Raw genomic sequence first — 17,945 nt, 5'->3', positions numbered from 1 at the left:
TACGAGAAAGATGGGAACAAGTAATTATTTTATACATTTTTTTAAAAGTCTTAAATCCTGGTACTGGAGTCACTAGTCATTCATTGTCACAGTCTTACAGTTTTTCCTGTGTCAAGTAATTAACACACTGAAAACCTTGGGGAGTGTAGTATAATTTGAACATAGGAGAACTGAAAGGCTGCAACTAACTATTTACTACTTTAATTATCAAAGTTTTTTTTTTAAATAATTGATTAGTCAGTTGTATTGAGATTGCTTGTTTTGTAAAAAACAAAACTAATTGTTGAATTTTCTATCACAGGAAACTGGGAAACTAGTTAAACAGTTAACCAGTTGTCAAAACTAATGAATTTTCTCTTAAATGGCAAATTGATTAATCAACGTCTCATTGCAGCTCTGGAGTTCTGGTTGGTTTCTGGGTGCCGGGGGAAATAATGAAACAACCTGAGGGGCTGGTGAGAACTACAGTCCAAAGCGAGCTAAATCAGACTGGCTCCCGGCTCTGGTGACTCCTCCTTCCGAGCAGAGGACCAATCAACGCGGATGGGCGGCTCTCACTGTTGCGAAGAGAGAGTGACCCCCCTGTGAACAACGGTTAGTCGCCATTTTAAGAATTTCGACCTGCAAAGACCGGTAGGAGGTGGTTGTTACGCAGTAGGTCTAAAACGTTTTGATATTTTAATAATAGTTTTCGCGGACATTAGAATCAATGTCTCGATTTAACAATAATCGCGGAGGGATGAATCATTTCCAGCCACGCAGAGGCGGTGGGCCCGGCGGACCGATGCGGGGTGGACTAATGGGAAACCCAAATTTTAGGAACCATCCCTTTCAAAATCAGAACCAAAATCGAAGAGGACCAAATAATAACTTCAACAGACCGCCTAATCAGGGACCACAGATGACTCCCCAGAAGCCACAACAGAACCAGTCATTGCCTATCATCCCTCCTCCGAGTCCCGGTCCGGCTCTTACGATGAAAGGCCCGATGCAGCAGCAGAAACCGGCACAGCAACAGCAGGAGCAACGGAAACCGGCAACACCTGCGCCTCAGCCGAAGATTCAGTCCCCACCGCCGAAACCTAACCTGACCTCCCCTCAAGCTAACCAGGCCAACAAGAACCAGAACCAGCAGCTGAAGTCACCAATAGGAAACGCTAACGGACAGCAGCAGAAGCAGCCTCCGCACCCGAGCCCGAAGACCGGGCCACAGCAGGGCCAGAAGACAGGCCCGCAACAGGGCCAGAAAACAGGTCCGCAACAGGGCCAGAAGACAGGCCCGCAACAGAGCCAGAAGACAGGCCCGCAACAAGGCCAGAGGACAGGCCCGCAACAAGGCCTAAGGACAGGGCCACTGGAGACAAAGCAAGACCGAGTGGAGCCGGAGAAAAAGTCCACAAGCACGGATGCAGCGGAGTCAGGCCGGAACCTGACACAGGTCGGTTTCTTTTTTTTGTTTACCGTTGATGGCGTCGACGGCCATTGTTGGTAGCAAGTGCTAGCTTAGTTAGTACGGCTAAGCCGTGCGTTCGATTTGTGACACTGTCCCGCCTTGGCGGGCGGAGTTAACGTGCTTATTTTCTACAGCCATTTGGTTTCAGCGTAGTCGCCTGGTACATTCAATGGCGGTAGGAGCGGTGATTTAAATCGCGCGCACTACAATTTAGTCGCTGTAGCTATCCGCCATCTTGTCTGAAACCTATGCATTCACCAAAAAGCGGCATTTACTCTGGAAACACAAAGGACTTGATGTTCAATCACTGTTTGATTTACGCTGTATTTCCCCCGATTACTTCGCTCATCTCGTGAACGCTAGCCTACTCATAATTAACTCGAGAAAATAGGTCAGGTTTGTTTCTTCTTTGAGCACACACTGTATGGGGGATGGGCGGTTGGACTTTGGTGGAAAAAAGACATTAACGTTAATACATAAATATTGTATTTGGTACAGTTAGACATATCAGTTTTAAGTGAATTTATATCGCCCTGTTTTTACTCATACTTTCTGTGAGTTGTCTGAGTATAACGGTATTATTTGTTTTTTTTTTTTTTGTTTTTTCCGTTGCCAATCAGCAGGGCTTCAAGGCACCGCTGTCCATGCTACTGAAACCCGGTGAGAAGACATACACACAACGCTGTCGTCTGTTCATCGGTAACCTACCCAGCGACATCACAGAGGAACAATTCAAGAAGTTGTTTGCGAAATATGGAGAGCCCAGCGAGGTCTTCATCAACAAAAGCAAAGGCTTTGGTTTCATTCGACTGGTAAGTGAGCACTCTTAAACTCTAAAATGTATTCACTGTAGTGATTAATACGAAAAAGGAGTTGTGTTTGTGTGGAATAAAGATTATTATTAATAATAAAGCGAAGGCCTGCAGCCAACAATAGTTGTCAAAAGATAGTGACAAATTGTTGAATTGGTTGGGACAGATCTGCTAATATTTGTTGCATTTTCTTGCAGGAGTCCCGTGCGCTTGCAGAGATAGCAAAGGTAGAGTTAGATGACACGCCGATGAAAGGCAGACCTTTGCGTGTCCGATTTGCCACACACTCTGCAGCCCTGTCTGTGAAGAATCTGTCACCGTTTGTTTCCAACGAGCTTCTGGAAGAAGCTTTCTCACAGTTTGGAATGGTTGAGAGGGCCGTTGTCATTGTAGATGATCGCGGGCGCTCCATAGGCAGGGGCATTGTTGAGTTTGCGTCCAAACCGGCTGCCAGAAAGGCCCTGGACCGGTGCAATGAGGGCGTCTTCCTTCTCACCACGTAAGTGAAGTTAAAAGGCACATGTTGGCATTGTGCATTATGATCCAGTGTATGTCCATGAAAGATGCTCGAACCTCTTGCTTATTTTTCTTTTTTTTTTTGTTTTCCACCCCATTCAGGTCACCCCGGCCTGTTATTGTTGAGCCTCTGGAGCAATTTGATGATGAAGATGGTCTTCCAGAGAAATTGGCTCAGAAGAACCCCAGATATCAAGCGTAAGCATGTCACGAATCGTCATGTTCACACAACGTATTGTACGAATAAATACAATTGCTTTGATTTTAAATAGACTAAGATGTACTTCACTCTGTTCAGTGCGTTTCCAAGTAATTGTTTTGTGAGCAGCAGATGGTGTGATGTGGATATAGGGGGAGGGGAGGGTGGGTCAGGGGTTGCATCTGTTAAAAATCAATCTACTGGGTGGAGTGGCAGATGTTAATATTCATGAATCAAGAGCAGGAGGGGTTATGATCATGTCTGACAATGAGCAGTGATACCTATATGGTATGAAGCAGGCTACTAGTGAAGGTCTGATATCAAAATGTTGACCAGTGTTGCAGTATTTATAAGGAACGATCTCCTGCTCTGAAATCCACTCATTCTGTGCCTTTTAATGCTCATGGAAATAAAATCTTATTTTTATTGTAGTACAGCACTGCAGAGAGTAGAACTTTATATTTTGTGTCTTGTATCCGCAGAGAGCGTGAAGAGCCTCCCCGCTTTGCTCGTCCAGGCACTTTTGAATTTGAGTACTCTAAGCGCTGGAAGTCACTTGATGAAATGGAGAAACAGCAGAGGCAGCAGGTGGAGAAGAACATGCGTGAGGCCCGTGAGAAGCTTGAGAGTGAAATGGAGGAAGCATACCACGAGCACCAGGCCAATCTTCTCCGACAAGGTAAGTGTGGTGGTTATGTGGTCAGGCTGGGAAAAAAGTACCAAGAACCCGAAGAAAGACCAGTTGTTTGATTATATTTATTTGCCGCTAGCCACCAGAAAAGCACAACAATTAAATCAGTTTGTTTTATGCATCCTTGCAGATCTGCTGAGGCGGCAGGAGGAGCTGCGGCGTATGGAGGAACTGCACAGTCAGGAGATGCAAAAGAGGAAGGAGATGCAGCTCAGGTACTTGTGTTGATTAGAATTGGTTGGTTATCAACTGAGATTGATTGTTGTCACCCAGGCATCCTCCCTTGTAGTAAGAGTCCAAAATTAGAGCAGATCTGTTAACACCGATTCTCAATGTGGATCACATGATTGAACATTTTCTGTTTCTCACCAGACAAGAGGAAGAGCGACGCAGGCGGGAGGAAGAGATTCTTCGTAAGAGAGAGATGGAAGAACAGATGCGCCGTCAGCGTGAGGAGAACTACAGGATGGGCAACTTCATGGATGTGAGTTAAGCTTAACATTAGAGTACATAAAAATATACATATGAGTAATGAAGTGACATACTTCCTTAGTCTTTGCCTGGTTTAATGTTTTGATTTCCTGTCTTTGTCTTTTTATTACAGAGGGACAGGGAAATGAGAATGAATCCCAGTGGATCTTTGGGCATGGGTGGTAAGTTATCTATTTTCTCTATTATTTCCTTGAGATTATTAAGACAGACAAGCACATGATAGACAGGCACTGAGAGCAGGCTCCATCCCATGTATATCTATAATTCTCTATGATCAGTAACTAAATTTTATACACGCTTCTTGGTATAAGACAATGCAGTTCAACAGCACCACTAAGGTCAGCTTGCAGCGTGGTTATTAAGTTGAATTAAAATCTTTCTCTTCCCTTTGAAATGACACTCGATGTAAATGTAATATATTTTGTCTAATTATATTAAATCAACCTTGCCATCTACAGGCTGCATTAGGAGTTTGTTTGATTTGTTTATTTCAGATGTAGTATGTGTGCTTGACTTGTTGTCATGTTTGTGTTAGATATGCCATTTGGTGCATCCAACCAGAAGTTCCCCATGGGTGGAATGGGCTTTGAGGGACAGCAAGGAATGGGACCATCCTCAGGAGGCTTGATGGGCAACGACATGGTAACGTATCCCACTTTTGGGAAGATCAGTAGTTAATGTAGTTTGTGCTCGGCTTTCCTTTTTGTTTGGAAAGACTCCCAACTGGTTCTAGATATGGAAGCCAGCTGGCGGAGCAGGATGGGAGAATATGAATGATTTGTGTCGCAGCTGTTTTCGGGTGGCTCGCTGGTTGTTGAATGTGACAGATATGCTGCCTGCCTAAAAGTGTTCCTTTCAGTGGCAAGCCAAGCCCCCTCAGTTATCTTCGCCTGAGTCTTTACTGCGTTCCAGCCATGAAACCGTCAGCCTGCACTAAATCAAAAGAAATTACTCTCCAGTGTGCTCTCTGTTAGCTGTAGATAGACTTCAGTGGCTCCTCTCCCTCTCTTCACACTGTTTGCGAAGTGGACTGACATTGCAAGCCCTGTCTCATGTGAGCTGGACAGGCACTTTTTCTTGACCGGAGGTAGAATGTTGTGCTTATCCAGTTTTAAATCACCTTTTTCATACTGTGCCAGCAGTTTTGTGTATTATCTGTCATGAGAAGTAATTAAGTTGTATAGAACTGGCTACTTGTATTTTTTGGGTGGCATTGTGAAATCCTGTGTAAAGCTCCTTTTGTGCTATAAGCCTTTTTGAGACCTACAGTAGGGGTGTAGTTCATCTTCTGCAACAGCAATCTTTACCTTCTCACCAACCTCTAATTTTTTTTGGTAACTGAGCATTAATAAAGCTTTTAGTGCAGGCTGACAGTATAAGGCGTTACATCATGAGCAGAATAGTCAAAATTGTATATTAAAGCAGGATTGATTGATGGGGGCAGGCTCAGCCTTGTGACATTGTGTTTAGGATGATATTGGTGAATAATGGACCATGCCCGAGATCTATGCCTCTGGCAGGATTGCAGTACCATTGTTAGGTTTGTTTCTGGATTACAGTTGACTGGAACAGTGATTAAATGCGTGTAAACAGAATGAATAGCGTTTCCAGAATACTTAACTTTTTAACAAGCTTTGTTCTTCTATATGAAAGCTTGCATTTGAAAAATAATGTGCTACACATTTGTAGCTTTTGACACATCAGACTTTGTTTACTCAAGGTAATATTTGTTTGACCCAATTCTTTAGTCTTGCTTTGGATTTAACGCACAATTTCCCTTTAAAGTGATTTTAGGAATTGGTTTTAGGTTCCAGCTTGTTAGCAATGTTGACATTGGCAGTGCAACAGTGTCACAAACCATTAAGTCGCATGATGTGTGCATCTCGACACGCTGTAATTTTATAGTGGCAACTGAAAGTGAAGCTCAGCTCAGCAGATTAATGTTGAGTAGATCTAGTTGAACACATTCATATTCTACAGTCTTACTACATTACATTTCATCTTCTGTTCTTACTTTAATTGATCCATTGTAGCCTCTTGTGGTAAATCGAAGCATTTCTCCTCTCTCTCTTTTATTTGCTTTCTTGTTGGAAAAATGGTTGAGCTGAATGTCTTGTCCAGTGTTGGCATTTTACTGTGCCCAAGTCCCAATATTCTGCACATGCGTTTCTGGTACAGACCCTGTACCTCAGATTCAGGTCACATTTGTCAATTAGTTTGGCCATTAGTCAAGTATTTTATCAATGCAGTGCCATAAGAGGTGCTGTGTTTTCTGGACAGAAGATTAAAACACATTGATTTCTCTTTGTAACTGACTTGCCTCAGAATTTGCCCCAGTGGCACTTAATTTCATATCTATTTTTCCAAATTTCTAAGGAAACACTCTGCAAAAAAGGATATAAAATGTTTTATAATTCATCTATAATTTATATATTTTACATATACATACGTTGTAAATATCTCTTTCAAGATGTTTAGACAAGCATCTGTTGCCATATTTAATGATCATGAAGATGAAGGGGTAGAAATGGTCAGTGTTTTCAAAATGCTAGACCTGATAACCAGTAACGGCTATAGGCAAGTCTTGGCATGCACTGGAGAGGCCGTACTAGGTAGGCACTGACTAACGAAAGCATTACCCTCTCTTCCTTTTCCGTATGTAACCTGTGGCACCTGTGGACCTTCATATTGGAACGAACGGTTTCTTCGGATGTGTCTCCTGCTGGTTGTGTTGTAAATCTGCTCACAATTTAAAACAAACCACCTCTATTGCCATACCTTTTTATACACCTCCACATGGACATGAACTGTGTGCTTGCGCACTGACCCTATCCCATGCCTTATCCCCCCTCCCTTATCTGCCTCCCCTCGGCAAATTGACCCCCACAGCGCAATGAGCGCTTTGCCCAGGGCGGTCCTAGGGGAATGGGTCCTGGTAACCCTGGGTATGGCAGGGTCCGTGAGGAGTTTGATGGTCCTGCTAAGAAAGCCCGTTTTTAAATGCTGCTCTTTGATCCCAGCAGCAACATTTGTATAGATTCTCCAAACAATGTTGAGTCGCATTTCTTGTATTTAAGTTTAAATTGTTGCTATATTTTAGCCTGACAATTTGCTCATTTTATGACAAAGTCAATATTTTCATTTTTTTATTTTGTATTGTCAGTAGTATGGAAAGGTAGGTCACCCTCGTGTGATCCGTTAGTTCTTTCTGACCCATGTACAATTTTCTTTTCTAGCTGTATTATGCTCTGTGAGTCGTCGTGAAGTGATAATTGTAACACTTTTCTCAACTTTCTATGGCTGTGTTTTGTGCCATACATTTGGAGTCAAAGCATGTATTATAATAAAGACAAATTGGTTCTATCCGGACAAACCTTTAACATTTATTCCTAAAAGTTGAAACGTACAGTACGTTCCAAAAGCAAACCACCTGGTTGTTTGCACAGGTGAAATAATGTGGATGCATCTGCCACATTGGGTCTTAAAGGGTCTATGTGTTATCTCTGCCACAATCCTGACCTCTTTTGTTCTGTGACGCGTATAACTCAAGCCTTCCCTGCGTGAAGCAAATGCTCCACCCCACCCTTTCTTCTTTATTTTCTTCCTAGCTGACACCCATTACAATCAGCATTCACAATAAACAATGTTGGAGTTAACTGGAACAATAGGATTATTACTGAGGTGTTCAGCAGTTAGTTTATTGTGTAACTTTACAGTTCCATTTCACAAACACTATGCTCAGTGGAAACTCAGAAAACTTAAAAAATGTTTTTCATATTTAAGCGTGTGCACTAAGTTCTTTACCACGTTCCATTCAGTAACTCTGCTTTTACAGTCGTGCTTCAGGAAAGCAGAAATACTACACATAGAACCTTTAAAAACACCTGTGGTAGTGTGTGGTTGTGGGTTACCAAGTGGACAGACGTTGGTCTCCTTACGAACGCAGTTTCCTCATATCACATTATCAGTCTTTCTCTGACACACAGTCCACATTAGTGTGTGTCTCGTGTGCATTCTCTGAGCCTGGGGTTGGTGACTATGTTTACATGCAGTCCAATATATGGCAGGATCACAGCAATCTACAGTCTTCAAACTGCACTTATTGTTGCCACCTTCTTACAAGGTGGGTTATGTTTTTAAATTGTCACAAGATCTTATTTATTGACTGTTGACAACCAGGTAGTTACTGAGAGACTATCAGGCTTTTTGTGACCCTGTGAGTGTTTGTACCTTTCTTAATCGTGTTATTGGCCACACTGAAGCGTTGAAACTCACTTTTGGTGTAAAAGACTAAAGAGCTGCAGTTTGTATGTGCTGGCCGAGTATTAAAAAGCATAATGGGAGCTGTGTTAAGTAAATAAAATGACCATTATCTTGTTCCTCTAAGTGGCTGTAATGTGAACATGTTAAAAGCTGTGTGGAAGTTAGTTGGAGAACAGTTAATGTCCAGTGAGTTTGGCCTGATTATCCTTTACAAACCTGCATGTAAACATAGTCATCCTCAGCTGTGGACCTCTGGGTACAACAGAGGTCTACAGAGTTAGTGTGTAAAAGGAACACACACGGAAGCCTTTTCTGAAGGAGCTGGCATAAAGTCGTATCTGGATCTAAAGTTTGTACCTTAGTTTCGCCGTTTGCCTTTGCACGACTGGGAAGGAGATCAGTTGGACTTAATCGTGTTTAACGGTCAGTTTTGAGAGTGTGATAAGCACCAGAAATTAAAACAAAAACGTTTTACAATTGTTCTGTCTGTCCTCACTTGTACGAAAGGGTTAATCCCTTCAGTGGTCAAAGTGACAAATTATTTTTTAGCTCCACTTTTATAGACACTTATTTAATATCTGAAAGTCAGCAGACACAGAAAATGAATAGAAATCCTAAACTTGCTCAAGCAGTACTTCACTGACAGAATATCCACTGTGCTGGACCTTTAGTCTCAGTCCTGTACAGTAGCTTTCAGAATCATAAGCCGGGTAAACTGCATGGATAAGGCTCGTTCTGCTCGTTCAGCTTACAGCCTGTCTCTGCTGCACCTTTTCCATTTGTTTCTGTCAAGACATGCTGATGTTTCATATACGTACAGCTTGTGAATCTCCTTTTACATCCTCACTCCACGGAAAAAAGTTTGATCAGTTTCATGGTTTAAATAATCAAATAAGCTTTAACACTGTGAATTCCAGTTTCATGTATGTTGTGATCCTTTGAGATATTCTTATGGCCTGTGGCATAAACCCGGCATGAGTAAAGAGTTCTCTCAGCAACCTTTGTATTTACTGTTGGTAATAGATAACTCCTTGAATGTTACTTGTGCACATCTGAGGAATACAGCACTTTCATTTAGTTTTTTTTTTTTCTCTAGTTTCTCTGTTGGGCCAGCTTTGGACAACAAATGTCCTTGTCTCTCATTGACTAGACTTTTTCTGCATGAGAGCTCACAAACTGAATCAAAGGAAAAATATCAAATGGCGTTCAGAGTCTGGGTAACCCCACAATTACTTACCTGCAGTGACTGCCTTCTAACCAGACATCAAGGCATCAGCTTTGGAAGTAACAGTCGCACGGTTTAACATGTTTACTGTTTTAACCTTTCTCTAGAGAATGCTTTCCATAATAAGCCCTATCAGTCATACTGTTAAAGATCTGCTTCAGGCATGTTTTATCATATTTAAAAATTCTCTGCTTTTGCATAAAAACGTTTGTCTGGTAATTTCAGTTGCCTCCAGAATATGAGAATCAAAAGGTTTAATTACTAGACACAAGGTGTCTCCTACTTCTCTGAAAAGTCTGTCTATTGTCACGTGCTCTGGACACTTGAAGTTTCTACATCACTCCTGTGTAAGTGGTATTTTGGACCACTATTGGTTTCCAAACCCGTTGTGATGTCACAAAATCCTACCCCAGATTTAAGAGAAACTCAGAAATTTTCCCCGGTCAGCTGACGAGTGTGAAAACAGTTTTCTGGTGTCTGCACATATACGGCTGAAAAAAAGTTTGAACCCTCCGTGTTAATGTCACCTTGCATTTGAAATTCAGTGATGTCTGTACCTGTTTCGAAGTATTACCACATCGCTTTGGCATCAAATGGACATGCGCCTCCATTCACTGAGTTGCCTCGGCAAGCATTTTTCATAGTTAAACAATAGGCGGGGTTGGACTGAAACAGTGAGCGTAAGTAAACTTTTGAGACCAAGAACTTTTGATTTATCTTCCTTAAACCTTGACAAGAATATCTGTTACATTTAAGTGAATTTTCTGTGATGAAAACGTGCTGAGAGATTAGCAGGGCCAGTCACAGAACGTGGCTCTACCATTTTGTGGACAGTTACTTTACTTTATAATAGCTCCTGTTTTTAGCTACACTTGTCTTCAGTGCTTGAACCCTGGTCACATTTTTCCTCATGACATTCTGTTTCTCATTTTCAAGATGAACAATAAGTGGCTTTCTGCTCTAACAATGGAGTCACTTGCAAGTGTCTGTCTAGAGGCTGACAACACCTGTGACGGAATGACTCCAGTGCATCCTATGGTAGTTTGTCAAATAACTAAAGACTGCCGAGACATCAAGAACCTTTTTACTTGCTTATAAAAAGTAAATCTGAATTCATGTAGCATATGAGAACCCTGCAGAGTGCAAAACAGAGGACTACAGATCCTTGGATGGTTTTGGTAATACTACTGGATATCATGGAGTGTACACCTGAACTATTACGTGTGTTTGTGTTATGTACATTTTTTCTTTAACAGGTTTGACCAGCTTTAAAGATTGTGGACTGTGGAGGAATTTGTGGCTGTGTAGAATGGAATCATGAGTACCTGAACAAAATAACCTAAATGCTCGACTTGTGCAAATTACCCGAGTTAGCAAGGTTCAGCTGGAACTGTGCACAGAGCTTTGGAGCAAGGAAGCCATTTGTCTTCCACACATTTTGAGCCTTGAGTCTGTGTAATACAGACTGAAAGTTAGGTTACATTGCAGATTTATTCATGTGGATTCATATTGCATATCAAATTCCTGTAACAACTGTATATAGAACAGTTACATAAGTAAACCTTCAATTTGATCTTCAGTTGACTTAAAATTACAATTTAAAGGATTTTGGTAAAATCATATTCTCAAATTTTGATAGGTCATCACATATATTTGGTTCATAGAATTTTTTGAATTTTATTTGCTCTAGTGGCTGAAACGTGAGTATTTACATCGATGATCAGATGATGTGAATAAGTAAATTCTAACACTTTGTAATTCTGTTGTTTTTAGATTTTAGGGATTGCATACTTGAGTCATAACTTTCACAAAACATATGGGTATAGACTCTCAGTCTCTGTAGTTTCAGGTGTGAAATTTCTTCTGCCACCTTTTTACAGCTGAGATGTTTGTGGACCAGAGCTGGTGTTTTTGTTATTTTTCAGATCTCCACCTAAAACTAACTATTCATGCAAAACTATAACCACTTACAGGGGATTTTTATTTACCTTGGCCAAGATCGGCTTTGAGGGTTGCTCCAGACACGAACCTCTGTAGGCATCTTCTAGAAACATGTTTATTTACTAGGACACTGATTTTTGTCCAGAAAATAATGTAAATCATAAAATGACATGATAAATACATTTAGTGTTTGATGCTTATTTCCTTAAGGAGTCATTTCTTATGTTATTAGGATGGACAATGAAATTTTTAGCCCCACCACTGCATGGACTTGAGACTGTCCAGTGGCTAACTTTATCGACAGCATTTGTATGTGGACTATTTACTTAAAATGCATCCCCTGAAATAAATTTTCTTGATCACATAGCAAATGGAAACTTAGAGGGAAAAGATGGAAATGATATTTGATACTTTGAAGTTGGTAAGGTAACTACATGTTTATTTAGCACCATAAGTGTAAAATATGCTGTATACAGACACTGTGTAATGCAGTTTATAGTAAGCTCGTGTCAAATAAGCACTTTACACCAGATACCATATTTCTAAATGAAAGCAGGTCAGTTTAGGTTTTTGCCAGTTTAAAGAATAATCTCATCAGAGGTTTCCTCCTCCACACAGCATCTGAACTTCCCACAAACAGGACTACAAATACTCAGGTGGATTTGGTAAAATAATTGGACTGAAGTGTAAATTTTAAAACTTGGAATGTTATGTATGTGTGTTGGTGTTGTGTACCATTTGTTTTTCTTTAACAGGTTTGACCGTCTTTAAAGGTGTTGGACTATGAGAAGGAACTTTCCAAACCAAGAAAATCAAAGTCAGTGGTAACCACAGATTTAGCAGTTTATACATTCAGCTGAAGCCAGAGAGCAGTTAAGTTCATGACAAACCGTCACTCTCGAGAACCAGATAGCACCTGTGCTTGAAAAATTATCTTGAAAAATTTACATTTACTACTGATTGCGACAGTCGGCCGCTCTTTGACTTAGTCTGCAGCTTGGAAAGTTGGAGGATTTTAACATTTGGCCTTTCCTCTTGCACAAGAAAAGAAAATGTAACTGAGGTCCATTACAGAGGTTCACAACAGAGACATCCCATCACATTGTGACTTTGCATTACTGGAGTACAAATAAGCCCCTTTCTACATGCGCCGTATTCTGTTAATCTGACGGCAGTTTAACGTGACAGCCTCATGTCTGAATGAGCACTGTGGTCTCTGTTCTGTAAAAGTAACAATGGCAATCTTACCAGGTCGGAGCCAGTAACATTTCTTTATTCTTTTCACCACAGACCAGATCTGAGTGAATGCCGTCACAGTGATGGATAAGCATGTACATTATGAATACCAGTCAGTCGCAGCATAATCCCAGACATCATTTTGAAGTGGTATATTTGACTTAAACGAAGAATTGTTTTTTATTTTTTTTGGATAACAAGCAAAAATATTTCAGCAAAAATTACCTGGATTTTTTTCCCCATTCACAAGATCAGAGATCTATTCTCCTTTGCACCAAGCACGAGATAACCATGATCTTTGACAGAACTTTAAGGGAAGCTGCTGTTATACCCTGCTTCCTGTATTGTCTCGTCTCACGTGGTAGATGCCAGATTTCACGCACTAACCGTGACTCTTTCTGTAACTGACCCGTCTAAATGAAGTAGTTAAGAAAATTAACATGGAAGTCACCCATGTCTGAATGAGACAAAGTTATTCAGTGTCTGAAAAGGGTGATACTGAAAGCTTGGACAGTTTTTATAAGAGGCTCATAGTCAAGATTTGTTTGAAGGTGGCACCAAGCACATTTAACAGACTACACAATAATGTATTACAGAGGTTTGGAACAGGGATGTCTGTTGCAAACACATTTTAGCTTTGGTATTGAAGTAAATATGGAAAACCCTAACTGCCATTTTTAGAAGTTCTTAGTCAAGTTTTTTTTAGAGGCATCATCAAGCCCACTTAACAGACAATACAGTAACTAATACAGAGGTCTGTAAAGGGGTGTCCTCTATTTCCAACAAACTCTGACGGCATTATTGAAGTGAAAATATAAATCTGAACTTTGGCGCTGACATTTAAGTTCTAAAGGCAGCATCACACACACCTAACAGACTGCTCAGTAAGTGTGTCAGAGAGTTTGAGAATGGGGATGTCCCGTTGCCAACACATTTTGACTTTGTGTCACTGTAGCAAACAATTGAAACCACACACATTGTTAAACATAACTCAAGGTCAAGGTCTGTTTAAACAGATTCCTCAGTAACAAGCATGTCCCTTGTTACATGTTGACTTTGGAGTAAAAATTAAAGCCAAAGCTTTGACACTGACACTTTTAACCCCCACCCAACCATATTATTCCTCGTTTCTGAAAAATGCCCCGACCTTAAAGCTGTTGGCAAAAACTACAGTTGTACACCTGACCAACCGCCTTTATTCACCAACCAACCTGGGGTAGGAAGCCCCATGCACCTTATGGCTGAAGAGAGTATGGTGTGTTGTGCCTGTGTGGGTGAGTGTGTGTGTTTGTTTCATGTCTTTGGGTAAATGTGAGGTGCGTTAGCTGCTGTCAGCCAGCTTGTCAGAGACAGGCTGCCCCAGTCCACAGTAGAGGCTCTTCTCTGCAGTTGGGTTACAATGACGATGAGTAGTTCTGCAGAAGTCAGTGGACAGTAAAGCCTGGACTTGTTTGCACTGCAGCCAGAGGTATGCTTACACAGATCAGCTGAACAAGTAAGGTAAGTGTCCCATCCATGTTTATAATACAAGATGCATAGTTCTCCTATAACTTAACTCTTTCTTCCCATGTCACTGCTCAGAGTGACCATTACAGGGCTTCTGGCATCACACTTAAAAAGAATGGCATCACAGTGCAGATCTCTGTTCTTCAACCTTTTTGTGTGTGGGTGCGGCGAAGCATAATAGCCCGTGCAGTGTGTGTGTGTGTGTGGTTGCAGTACTTTGGCTTCTCTGTATGTATGCATGAAAACAACTGACTGGACGGCTGAGTCACTGGTTCAACACCACAGTTTCAGAACGCACGTGTGTGGAATACGGTGCTGAAACCTGACACACTTGTCATATTTTGCAAACTCTGGAAGTCCTGTTTTTATTTTTTGGCATTACAGATATTAGAACCAACTGACCAGTGAACTTGCTGGAAATTGACCAGTTGTGTGCAACAGCGAACAAAGGCCGACATGTGCGATGGCGTTTCCAGCAGTAATTCTATAAGAAAGCCCTGTGGGTGATTCCTCTCTTTGTGCTGCACCTGTTTTACATCTTAAACAGTCCAGTATTTCTATGTCAGATCAAAACACTGTACAGAAATGTATTTCTGTTTCTGGTTTGGTGCCTTCAGTAACTACATTTGGCTTATTGCCCTTCAGAAACAACAGCTTATGTGCCTGCAGCCAGTCTTAGTTTCTCATAAACAAAATAAAGTGTGCAGCAGTGCCAGTGTGGGTCACCGTATAATCATCATCAAAATTAAAACAGAATCACACAAACTGTTCAAAATGTGTGTTAGTCTGCACTTTCCAATCATCTCTGAGTTGTGTACCTCACCAACACTGTTATCACTACTCCTGACTCCCTCTGTCTCTGCCTGTAAAATGTCCATATATAAACATTCAGTCATTAATATTTGTGGTACTGGGTTGGGCTCTCTCTGCAGTTTTGAAGTGAGACGTGTCACATGCTGCTTGTGTTATTCTGGGTGGGATGGTAGAAAATGAAAATCCCTGTCAGCCATGTTTTAATCCACTGCTCGATGCAGTTTGCTGTACTTTGACCCCTCACACCACAACCTCTGTGACTTTGTGCGTTTGTATAGATGGAGTTTGGTGTGGATTTTATTTTTTTCTGTTGAAGGATGGAAATATTTTAATTCAAACTGATAATGACTCAGTTCATGTTTTTCTTCACTTTCAGTTCTTTTTGCACATCTGTTTAATAATTGAATAATAATGGGAGATAATGGGAAACTATCCTGCCAGTTTTTTTAATGTTTGGCCTGACCGCTACCTCACTGCATTATTCACAGTAGACAAGAGTTTAGTTAGATGCAGGATTTTATTCATTGGTCCACCAACAGGCACAGAGTGACTGACTGCATCTGAAACTCCTCTGCCTCTCACTGTTTATCAGCAGACCAGACAGAACAAACATCTAAATCAGAGGTGAAGGGTTAAGGGGCATCCAGTGATTGGAAAACAGCTTGGAGTTAGTTACTGTAGCCTGTTCTGCTGTTTTGGGCCCATTTGTCAAATGTTAAAATGCTTTAAAACTCTTCACAGTTTGTTTTGGAAATACACTCATCCAAAACTGAATCATTGCTCAGTCAAATCTGAACACACTAACATCTCACACACAGTGTAAGACCGACATACCAGGCACAGAAAACGTATTAACTTTGATTTACTGATTATTTCTCATTCTACTGACAATCAAAGGTTTGTCAGAGTAAAAGTGAGTTTTTCCTCTTAGATTAAAATTTTGCAGAAGTGCTGGATTCTGTTCCTTCCTTTCCTTCTCTCCTCTCAGTACAGTACTACTCATATTTTATCACTCTGTCTGCTACACGAATGTTCTGTCATGCCAGTGACCAGCCAGCCATGTTGAAAAGGTACCGTACACGACGACTGTGGCCGTTTCCTTTTGTTGCTTGTACGTAGGAGTTGTGTTGTAGCTGCTAAGGACCGTGGTGCAACCTGAACTTTATGGTTCTCACGAGCTATGATGAGCTTTGATCAAGAGGAAACTTCAGTGTGTTCAGTCAGTGCCCTGAATCCTGCCCTGGAGGCTCTCGATGTGTCTCTGCACTGTGATCCATTTTCTTACTTAAGTCCTCAGTCCCGATTGGCCAGAAGTCTTTCCTATGTCCCGTCTCAGAGTGTGATGCCAGAATGACCCCACTCGGCCTCTATCGGCCTCGTCTCAGAGGGCACTGCCCAGAGTCTGCACTGAAAACAGCCAACTTCAGTACAAGGTTACTCATCTGTTATGTGCAGCTCCCAGCTCTGTTTGGGGTTTTGCAGTAACAAACCTCATGTGTTTCAGTATGAAGTCCAGCTTCACGTGGCTTGGTAACAGAATTACCTTCCCTGAGGATTGCAACAGATTTGAATGTCGTCGTCCTGAATTTGTCTCGTCCCCCTCTGCAGTTTCAGAACAAATGAGTCTACTTCAGTGTGCTGAGATGCCTCTTTATAACCCTACCTGTGTATGAACTTTGTCATACTACACATTTGTACCTCTCCTCACGCTGACATACACATTTACTCGTAATGCATGATCACATTTTAACATCATAACCTGTATTTACAGTTTAAACAGTGTGTTTGGTTTCCTTATGAATCTCCAGTCACTGCCTACACAAACACATGCACACACACGCATACATAGATGCCCAGGCTGTCATTTCATCTTTTAAAGGTGGAAGCCTCAAAACAGTAATTCTATTTAAAGCAAACCAGAAAAAGTAATGGTTGAAACTTGCTGATGAGTTCACTGCCAGGCTCTCATTGTTTGTTTCTCGCCACAGGAGCCTCGAGCAGTCGAAGGAGGCTGAGAATCCTCATCAGTTAACCACGGTAAGATCCACAGCAGTTAGCATAATGCAGTATGTGCAATGTATCTATTTCCAAAGATTCAAAATAAATTACTTTAATAATATTATTTGTAAATGCTTTTTATTTTGAAAAATCCCTGTGGTGTATCCAGTGCCCGGTCTTTTTTTGTTGGGTCTGTGTGACATTTGAATAACTTTGTTCTTGTTTTGTAGGTAAAATGAAGACTGATAAAATACCAGAGCTGCAGAAGACTCAGCAACTGCACTGTGGTGACGTCAGGATGACTTCCATGTGAGTTTCCCTGCATTTTATCGTTATTGTGTTAGAAGTCAAAAATTCCCTGAGCTGTGATGTGAGTTGTAAGACTGCACAGGGAGATTTGACCATAGAAATAATTGTCCTGCTTGTCCCTTGCGGAGCTGCAGATGGTGATGCAGTACCAGGACGTATCCAGCAGAGGACAAACAGTCTGCAGGCCAGAGGACGGATGCACTGTTTACTCTTGCTTTGAAGTTTTAATAATAAATAAAGGAAGTTTAATAAACTTGACTTTTCTTTGTATTTCTTATGAAGCTGATGATCACCCATTCATGTATTTATGAGTTCAGAGGCAATTTAAACCTGTTACATTGAAAAGACTTGAAAAGAAGGTTTTATAAGAATTTATAGTTTTCATATATTTACTAAAATTAACATTTCATTGTGTAGAGACCCACAAAGAGCAAGTAGTTTATCAAAACCATGAGAAATGCTCCAGCTTCTCTCAGAGTAGATGTTTAACT

At 41.1% G+C, this 17,945-nt stretch overlaps 1 protein-coding gene across 3 annotated transcripts; it reads left to right on the top strand.

The window, feature by feature from the left end:
• Positions 1 to 593: 593 nt before the first annotated feature.
• sfpq (splicing factor proline/glutamine-rich) lies at positions 594 to 17,712 on the top strand. Of its 3 annotated transcripts, XR_005895141.1 has the most exons (12): positions 594 to 1,438; positions 2,074 to 2,265; positions 2,463 to 2,764; positions 2,884 to 2,979; positions 3,463 to 3,659; positions 3,802 to 3,886; positions 4,044 to 4,155; positions 4,276 to 4,324; positions 4,699 to 4,805; positions 17,136 to 17,184; positions 17,376 to 17,454; positions 17,581 to 17,712. XR_005895141.1 is itself a non-coding variant. In XM_041053283.1 (10 exons), exons 1-10 carry the CDS (start codon positions 710 to 712, stop codon positions 7,161 to 7,163), a joined length of 1,980 nt encoding a protein of 659 aa, XP_040909217.1. In that variant the 5' UTR covers positions 594 to 709; the 3' UTR covers positions 7,164 to 7,526. The 3 variants fall into 3 exon arrangements, 2 of the variants coding, with proteins under 2 accessions (XP_040909217.1, XP_040909218.1); XM_041053283.1 differs by lacking the exons at positions 17,136 to 17,184; positions 17,376 to 17,454; positions 17,581 to 17,712 and adding an exon at positions 7,053 to 7,526; XM_041053284.1 differs by lacking the exons at positions 17,136 to 17,184; positions 17,376 to 17,454; positions 17,581 to 17,712 and adding an exon at positions 7,053 to 7,526 and having other exon boundaries at positions 595 to 1,438; positions 2,077 to 2,265.
• Positions 17,713 to 17,945: the final 233 nt, after the last annotated feature.

This window comes from Toxotes jaculatrix, chromosome 13, assembly GCF_017976425.1.
Source record: "Toxotes jaculatrix isolate fToxJac2 chromosome 13, fToxJac2.pri, whole genome shotgun sequence".
NCBI classification, from domain to species: Eukaryota; Metazoa; Chordata; class Actinopteri; family Toxotidae; genus Toxotes; species Toxotes jaculatrix.
This window is presented reverse-complemented; position numbering and strand designations above follow the sequence as displayed.

Excerpts from the sequence above, each read along its gene's own strand:
- sfpq (XM_041053283.1), top strand. The coding sequence starts at position 710 with ATGTCTCGATTTAACAATAATCGCGGAGGGATGAATCATTTCCAGCCA. Across the intron at positions 2,980-3,462 it reads AAGAACCCCAGATATCAAGC|AGAGCGTGAAGAGCCTCCCC; the intron begins GTAAGCATGTCA and ends TTGTATCCGCAG. Across the intron at positions 4,325-4,698 it reads TGGATCTTTGGGCATGGGTG|ATATGCCATTTGGTGCATCC; the intron begins GTAAGTTATCTA and ends TGTTTGTGTTAG.